At 40.8% G+C, this 9,048-nt stretch overlaps 1 protein-coding gene across 1 annotated transcript; it reads right to left on the bottom strand.

The window, feature by feature from the left end:
- Positions 1-450: 450 nt before the first annotated feature.
- Positions 451-8,702, bottom strand: LOC108787107 (keratin, type I cytoskeletal 10-like). Its single transcript, XM_018556564.1, has 7 exons — positions 8,157-8,702; positions 5,782-5,864; positions 3,569-3,725; positions 1,934-2,095; positions 1,371-1,496; positions 1,070-1,277; positions 451-497 (listed from the first exon to the last, which is right to left on the bottom strand). The coding sequence occupies exons 1-7, from the start codon at positions 8,700-8,702 to the stop codon at positions 451-453; spliced, it is 1,329 nt and encodes a 442-aa protein (XP_018412066.1).
- Positions 8,703-9,048: the final 346 nt, after the last annotated feature.

Here is a 9,048-nt window from a genome sequence, read left to right as displayed (position 1 = left end):
CTCCATGAAGAGCAGGTGGATTTCGATCCTGCTAAGTCTAGTGTGACGTGAATGGGGGCATGGTCAGAATAGGTCTGGTGGACTTGAGAATAGTAGGTGAAGTCGCGTCCATCAGGATTGCGAAAGCGCCATGTATCGGTCAAACAAAGAGAGTGTAATTCTCGTTTCAGTCTACGCAGGCGCATGTTCAGGGGAGGGGGTGCCGCTCAGGAAGACTGGGGTATCGATCGGAGAGGGCGATGGGTTCAGAGCGGGAGGCGGCCTGTCTGGTGGTGCGGGTGCCTGTCTTCCATACCTGGTGTTCGAGGCCGGGCCTGGAGTGGCAACTTTGGTAGGGCCGAGCAGAGGAAGAAGCGGTGTAAATCGGGCTGTCCGAGGTCCCCAGGCAGCTGCAGGGTGTCACGTTCTAATGACATGCACGGAGAGGGAGGATTAAAGTCCACGGGTCCACTATGATAGCCGAAGGGATGCAGAGCTCCTCAAGTGTGCGTCTTCACGCCGCCATGTCCAAGCCACGCCCCCCGAGAAATGATGTTCTAAATAAATAACCTTGGCAGTAGCTGTTTGCTTGATTGATTGAAAATCTGTATAGAGTTGTACAAAGCAGTCAGCGTGGGAAGATGAGGTACTCCTGTGACTCATTCATTTGTTAGGGTAGTTTTCGGCTTAAGCTATTATGTAATCAACAGCTTTTCAGCAAAGCAGTTTAATATAAAGTATATAAAGTACAGTTTAATATACAGTATATTTAAACCCAAAAACAAAAATGTAATACAGCATACTGTTGCTTGTCAGTTATTAGATGTGACTGCATTAGTTTTCCTTTTCAGGCTTTTTTCCTTTTTTAAAACCTGTGATCTTGCCAGGAACAAACTTCTTTTTCAAGGTTGACAATACACAATCACTGTTCTGTAACTATGTAGGAAAATGGCTTGACTACTGCCATCATAACTTTAACTTGTCAATGATATTGATGTCAGTGGCATGGCAAGTCCTTCTGTCTCTTGAGACACCAAGGAAGACTATATTTCCATCATTCCTCATTCCAATGTATTTTCTTACCTTTCACCTTCCAGGAGTCTGCGGTATATTTCAATCTCATTCTCTAATTTTGTCTTGATGTCCAGCAGTTCTTCATATTCCGCAGTCTGGCACTCCATGTCTGCCCTGAGCTGTGCCAATTGCTGCTCAATGGAAGCAATCTGTGCTTGGATCTGGGAAAGCTTCATACAATATTGCCCTTCTGTTTGTGATAAGTTTTCTTCAAGAGATTTTTTCTGTTGACGAGAAATCAACACATAAACCATGGAACTTTTATAAGGACAAAATCATACTGTCTACCATTATGTGTTAAGCCTTTGATTCTGTACCATGGACCATTGTGACTGAAGTTCGATCTCCAGTGCTTGAAGTGTCTTCTTCAGATCTGAAATCTCACTCTTGCTGGTCGATATTTGTTCTACTCCAGTTGATATTTCTTTCTTCAAACCTTCGCTCTTGGGATTGAAAAGAAAAAAGTGAAAGCTATCAGTTCAAGTAAGCAAAATAATTTGTGTAAATAATGCTAAATATGAGTAAGAATATTTGAAAAATTCCTTTATATCAAAAGTGGACCACGATCCTTCCTTCTGTTAAATTTCCTTTAAAAATACAATATTGTCAAGATGACAGGGTCAAAACAAAATGGTTTAGATCGGTCAGAACAGTCCATTACCCAGAAGCTTCTTGGATTTTTCAGTGGCCTTGTGGGACATATAATTCCTCGAGAACATTTTGGGTCAGCTTTTGGCTTCTACAGCCAGGTGGAAGTACCTGATTATATCTCTCTTAGAAATCTCCTTTCTTAAGTTCTTCTTATTTGTGTTAGGAAGCTGTATAGCTTTAAGAGAATTTAAAACTCAATATAGGTTAATCAAGAGAAAATGTTTCTTACAGCCTTCTTGAATTGTTCTTCTGCGTCCTTGCGATTCTTCTCAGCCATGGCCTCATACTGTTCCCGGAGATTATTAATTTCCTTCAGTAGGTCATTACCTGGTGCAGCATTCAGTTCTACATTAACATCACCAACACCTCCTCCTTGGGATCCTTTAATCTCCTACAGATTAAATAAACAAAACATTATTTTCTGGTCAATACATAATTGCTGCTGAAAGCAGAACATAACAGTCCATTAAACACTCACATCAGAGCAGAGGAGGAGTTTAGGGGAGCCTTCCTCAGCTCTGTACACAACCCCTATGTCTGAGGCAGCAGCTGCAGTGGAAATAGCACTGCAATGCCCAAACTTAAAAAGACTTAAGTGAGGTCACGGCTTTGGGACATGAGACACCCCGTAGCCTGGTTGCCAGGTGCCAATGACGTCCCCGCACTACAGAGCCAGACGGCTGGGGACAGCTCCAGGGACCCTCCTTTCCTGGGGACAGACCCCTCAAAGCTGAAAACAGCTCCAGAGACTCTCCTTTCTTGGGGACAGACCCCTCAAAGCTGGGACTGTTTCCAGGAGACAGGAACAGATGATAATCATCTGAGGAGGTGCTTAGAGCAGCCTTCCTCAGCTCTGTACACAACGACTATGTCTGAGGCAAAAGCACTGCAATGCCTAAACTGAAAAAGACATGAGAGGTCACGGTGTCAAGACTTGAGACACCCTGTGGCCTGGTTACCTGGTGTCAATGACAAGCCCGCACTTCACAGCCAGGCAGCTGGGGACAGCTCCAGGGGCAGTTGTTTCCTGGAGACAGATTCCTCAAAGCTGGGACTGTCCCGGGGAAACAGGGACAGATGGTAACCATACTTAAAATCTACCTGGAGTCCAAAGTCAAAGTGTATATCCAACCAAAACTTTTTTGGATGAAGTGAGGAAGGATTTGAACCCATAACATATGACAAAGGTATCACCAGAGAAGAAGTGAGAAAAAAAAATCTGCAACAGGAACATTGGCAGTGATAAAAAGAAAGCTGACTGGAGGTCCTAGTCTTCCACTGCTCAATTAATACAAAGCACCATTTTTTTCTGTCTGTGTTGCTGTTAGAGATATTGTTTCACTTCCTGTCTGTTGGAACTGTTACTAAATGAATAGAAATCTCTTTAACAGAGCCTCAGATAGCAGTAAAAACAAACAAAACAAAAAAAACCCAGTTGGGTATGCAACTGGATATACAGGTGAAACTCGAATAATTAGAATATCGTGCAAAAGTAATTACAGTAAGTGCTGCAAAAGGGGCCCAAACCAAGTACTGAGTACATATGCATGCTTGTAATTTTCAGAGGTCCGATATTGTTCTATGTACAATCCTTGTTTTATTGATTGCATGTAATATTCTACTTTTTTGAGGTTGTGGATTTGGGGTTTTCATGAGCTGTAAGCCATAATCATCACAATTATGACAAATCACGGCTTTAATTATTATGCTTTGCATGTAATGAGTCTTTCTCATATATTAGTTTCACCTTTTAAGTTGCATTAGTGAAATAAATGAACTTTGCACAATATTCTAATTATTCGAGTTTCACCTGTAGACTTTAAACCAAATAGAGGGCATTGGATGAGACCTCTTTAGATTTTACCTCTTGATGATTCTTTCTAAGCACAGCAATTTCTTCAGTAAGACCTTCAAACTCCAATTCCAGATCAGATCTTTTCATTGTCAAATCATCCAGGACTTTACGAAGGCCATTAATATCAGCTTCTACACTGCGTCGGAGGGCAAACTCATTCTCATACCTGAAAAGGTAAATGGAGAGATATATGGGTTATTTTAGAACACAAAATATACATATTGAAACTTTGTTCCTAGACCCAAATAGACCTTATTATATTAGAGGTTCTTGCAGTGGTCTTAAAGTCTAAGTTTACCTTTCTGACCACGTTTCATGTTACACCCAGATTTAGGGTGTAACATAAAACATGGTCGGATTGCCCATTGTGAGCTTTGCACAGTGTACATTAGAAGCTGCATGAAGTCAGATAGATCCTATCTTATTTCCTGACTGGAGACCATCTAGTGTTATTTATCATCCAGTATAATTTCTTCTCTCTAGCCTAACTGTACCTGGCCTGTACCTTTAATTCACTGAATATCAGTTCTTTCAATCGGGGAGGCTCAGCATCATGTGTAGGTGTTACCTATAGTGGTCTACATGCAAGTCTGACTAACAATGTCCACTTATTGTGATGGACATCCATCTATTGAGGATTTTTTTATATTTGCATAGCTCCTCCCAAGAGCCAGCCCACTTCTTGCATCAGGACTGAGAGCTCTTCAAAAGAGTACCGAGACAAGGTGCTATGATGGTTTCAGGAAGCCATGTTCAGAAATCTGCAGGCCCCTTCAACCAATTTTGATCTGCTGCATTGGATGGAGTAGCACAGAGACTCTGTGATGATATCACTGGGTTAAAAATGTAAAAATGCCATTAACACGTGATGTGTGGGAGAATGGAGAAATCAGGGTAGACATATTTTGTCTAGTTTAAACTTTAGCTTTGAAGAGATTCCATCACTTTTCCCATTCAGGTCAGAGTAACAGAGTCTCTTAAAAATGCCCCCTTCCCCCAAATGGACCAACTTATGCCTTCCTTCCCCACAACTCTGTGTCAGATGGTATGGGAGCTTTCAGATGGTTAATTACATCACCCTAGCCATCATTTGACAGTGTTTTGGCCTGGTGATTGGCTGCAAAGGTGTGAGCTCTGCATCTTGGATGGAGGTCACATGCTCCCCCATACCCAGAAGAATGGCCTCTGATGGAGCAACATAAGAGAGCTGCAGAGGTGGTTATAAATGCGTGTGTGGGTGTGGGGGGGGGGGAGGATTAGGGTGTTAAGGACTATGTTGATGAAATTGTAGACTAAAAGCATCTGTATCAATGGACTTCCAGATGTTTTCGGAGAGGGCACCAATATGTATGATGGCCAGTAATATTCTCAAAGGAGGGGAATACAGAGAGTGCACCTGAGCAGATCTCAGTAAATCACGGTTGGGTTTGTGTAGTGACAGCAATACTGTGGTGTCAGTGGTAAAATTTGGGCAGTGTGTTGTTGCTATGTTGGTTGGGGGTATGCATAGTAATATATAACAATATCTGCAGCAATCACACACTTCAAGGTTTGTAGTAATGATGCAACTGAGCAAAGTCTGCAAAGTATGGTATTTCATTATTTATATTCTCCATATTACATAAAGCATATGTCACATACACTATTTGGGGGCTCAGTTTCCCATTTTATCCATATTCTGTTATCTCGAAAAGATCTTGAACCCGAAAGATGTCACAAATCAATTGGCAGAGCCAGTTTGGGCTCATAACCTAAAAGTTTCCCTTCCTCTTATGTAATCAAAAGAACGTGTAAAGAGTGAGCGCGCTACAAATAGATGATACATATGTCCAGTGGCTGTCAGTCTGGCGCCCACATGGGACACATAAGCTTTTATTTAGCTCATACAGTCCAGTCCTTTCATCAATCAATGCCAGCTAAAGCCCTGAGGCAGGGGGGTTTAAGATCCCCTGAAACGCACTGGGTGCTGTCTTCTAAGCTTTTGCCAAGAGCAATAAATCTGTAATGGAATATCACTTATTTGTGGCGCTCTTACTCTTTACACATTGCATGGATCACTTTGGGGACCCAGTGTATACCCCTTAGAGAGATGTCTCCTGAAACTAGAGACCAGACCATGTACACTTCTGGGACCAGTGCCACATCAACAGTTACTTTGATTCCCCTAATCTAAGCAATAGTGCTAACCAATGGCTTTCTGACAGACATACAAGTCAACTCACTTCATTTTGAAATCATCTGCTGCCAGTCTGGCATTATCAGACTGCAAGACCAGGTTGGCATTATCATTGGTGGCTGCAATAATCTGTAAGAAACAAATGAGAGCATCAATTAATGTTTTGATTCTAATATCCCAACACGATAACACTTTTTCTAATTTAATAAAGGTAGCATACTGCAAGAACACAATCAAAAGGGTTTTCCTCTTTTTGTGACTATTAGGTTACTGTAGTAAAGTGACATTTTAGTAAAACAAAGATGAATATGAAATAAATATGCAGACTGGAGTCTCTGCACTATTTGGGATAAGGCAGCTAGCATAAATGGTGCATTTAACTAAAATTTTTAGCTTAGCTTATGTCAGCTTACGATTTTTAGATCTTTTCATCTAAGTTTGTGTCACAGCTGGCACCTTGGTTGTCCAATCCCTCAAGTAAACACTTTGCTACAAAACACACAGCATAGCACCCCTTAAAACACATAGTTAGTTTTCAAATTTAATGTATGTCAAGTCATTTTTTTTAGTATTGGACATAGAGTGGGGGAAATAGAAGAGCCACTGTTTTATGCTCCTCATTTAAAGTGACACCAAACTCAGGAGTTAAATCTTAAAAATTCATTCTAGCACCCTAAATATTAACAAAAATGTATCTTTTGTTTGCGCATCACTCAGCTTTAGATATTTAAATCATCTCTGAACTGATGCTGACACTGTCCTTCCTTCTGGAGTGTGACTACTTTTGTTCTCCACGTTCTCTGTGTGTGTTGTAAAGTAGCCACCACTCCAAGGTCGCTTCTGTAATGGGCTACAATTTCAAGTTTATTTTACTCATTTGTATTGAGATTGCGAGCAAGCTTGAAGCGGTGGCTTATTTACAACACACACAGGGACCACGGGGAACAAAAGTAGCCACCCTCAAGAACGTAGAACAGTGTCAGCACCAATTCAGAGATGATTTGAGTATCTACAACCGAGTGATACACACATAAGATACATTTTTGTTAAAAGTTAGGGTACTTGAAAGCATTTTTAAGATTTAACTCCTGAGTTTACTGTCACTTTAACTAGTTACATAGTTACATAGTATTTGAGGTTGAATAAAGACATAAGTCCATCAAGTCCAACCTATTGTGTGTAGTCCAACCTATAGATACAGGATTACTAATTAATGACTTCTTAATACTACTAAATATATGTGTTTTACAGAACAGAAAAGGTGGATCAAGTGATCAAACAGAGGGAAGGTTCCTTCTGCAAAGACAATCCAAAATTAAGAAAGAAATCCATGTCCTTAAGATTTGACCTTCACCTTTGAGGTTTTACAACTGAGCGATACACAAATAAGATACATTTTAATGTCTCTAACGGAGCTTCAGATAGCAGTAAATTCTCAACAGGGGTTCTAATTCTTCCCCACGCTATCCAAAACTAAACCAAACCATTTTCGCTGAACAAACACTTTAAAATGTTATAGTAATAATATCATAGAAAGTTGAATTTCGCAATGTATCATACCCTCTGGGGTAAAACAATATACTGTGTCCATTGTAAGCTTACTTTATAAAAATATTATTTCATAACTATCTTGAAGAAGTATTAGGCAGCTTTCAAATGTTTAATGGCTGGATAATTCAGCTTTCCTGCAAATTTTTCTATTAGAGTGCGCAATGATTTTAAACAACACAAGCCGACAAAGGGAGAAAAATCTTGCTCTTTAACATATACACTGAGTGGCCAGTTTATTATCACCACCTGACGTTTGTAGGCAAATTAGCTATAATTAGCTATAATTTTGCGCTGAAGTTGCTAGAGGGCCAGACCATTATAAATAGGGAAGCAGGTTGTTTACCACGACAGTAGAAGTGATTTTTTTTCTGAAGATATGGGTAAATAACGCAATTTAACAGCCTTTAAACGTTTGATAATTGTTGGCGCGAGCCATGGAGCGAGTATCAGCAAAACAGCAGAATTCGTTAAATGTTCAAGAAGGGCTCATTGTTAAAGTGTTTAAAGACTGGACTGTCAGCCGAAAATCTGGGTCTGAACTTGCGAATTGTGGCTTTCAGCGACTAGTCAATGTTATGGCAGATTGGAGAGTGGCAAGACTGGTACAAGACAACAGAAGGGCAACAGTGCAGTGTCAGATTCCTCGCATCACCTTTCAACAACTCGTGGAGTCACATGGCGGCCCAACGAAGTCATCTCGTGGCCCAACAAAGTACTGATGGGGTGGTCATAATAATCTGGCCACTCAGTGTATTTGTTAGTATTATTGACTGTTACTGTAATAATCATTGCAAGGTAAATTTTGAAAGAAATGCATTATTTACAGTGCATACCCCAATAATTTGGTACCTAGTTAATGAACAAACTTACCTTACTTTGTAGATCTGCAATGATGGTAAAGTACTTGGTGTAGTCTTTTCCTGCTTCTCCTTTGGTACCTCCAGATCTTTGTTTCTCTAAGAATTCCTTAATCTTTTGTTCATATTCAGCATTTGCTGCTTCTAATTGACGGACTTTGTCCAGGTACGAACCCAAGCGGCCGTTAAGATTCTGCATTGTTTGTTTCTCATTGCCACTGAGAAAGCTGTCACCACCTCCAAAGCCAGCATCACCAAAACCTCCTCCACCACCACCAAAACTGGCTCCGCCAGCACCACCAGCTCCGCCAGCACCGCCATAGCCTCCACCAGCTCCTTGGCCACAAAATTCTCCTCCTCCATAGCCAAAACCACCAGCCTGACCGAATCCACCAGCTGCCTGACTGAATCCACTAGCTACCTGACCATAGTTACCACCTGCCTGACTGAAATCCCCACCAAATCCACACTGACCATGAGAACCACCACCTCCACTATAGCCTCCTGAGACAGAGCCTACTTTTACAGACCTTGTGGATGACATTTGAGCGTAAGACATGTTCAAGCAAAAGGGCACCCTATCCAGAAGAAAAAAAGAGCAGCTCCAGTGGAAAGAGTGATTTGTGAAGAAATGTAATTCTTTATATACGAGATCTTAAGGGTGTGTAGAACCTGAAATTTAATGTTTTCTTTTACTTCAAACAGTACAGTTGCTTGCCAAGTATTGCCACTGTTTATAATTTGGATCAATTATCATTAATCAGCATGCATCACTATTGCCGCTGGTCTTCTCTCACTTAGGATGTTTGTCATTGTTGGCATAATTTTTTGGGTGGAGTAGATCAGAACACCTAATATGATAAATCATTTGCATTTAATTATTAATAATTATCTATAAGGGCTGT

The sequence above is a fragment of the Nanorana parkeri genome, unplaced genomic scaffold (genome assembly GCF_000935625.1).
Source record: "Nanorana parkeri isolate BGI_ZX_2015 unplaced genomic scaffold, ASM93562v1 scaffold242, whole genome shotgun sequence".
Taxonomy (NCBI): Eukaryota; Metazoa; Chordata; class Amphibia; order Anura; family Dicroglossidae; genus Nanorana; species Nanorana parkeri.
This window is presented reverse-complemented; position numbering and strand designations above follow the sequence as displayed.

Bases quoted from the DNA above. Each gene is read 5' to 3' on its own strand.
- LOC108787107 (XM_018556564.1), bottom strand. From the start codon at position 8,702: ATGTCTTACGCTCAAATGTCATCCACAAGGTCTGTAAAAGTAGGCTCT. The intron at 5,865-8,156 runs GTAAGTTTGTTC...TGTTTCTTACAG, and splicing joins TTGCAGATCTACAAAGTAAG to ATTATTGCAGCCACCAATGA. The intron at 3,726-5,781 runs GTGAGTTGACTT...TTACCTTTTCAG, and splicing joins GCAGATGATTTCAAAATGAA to GTATGAGAATGAGTTTGCCC.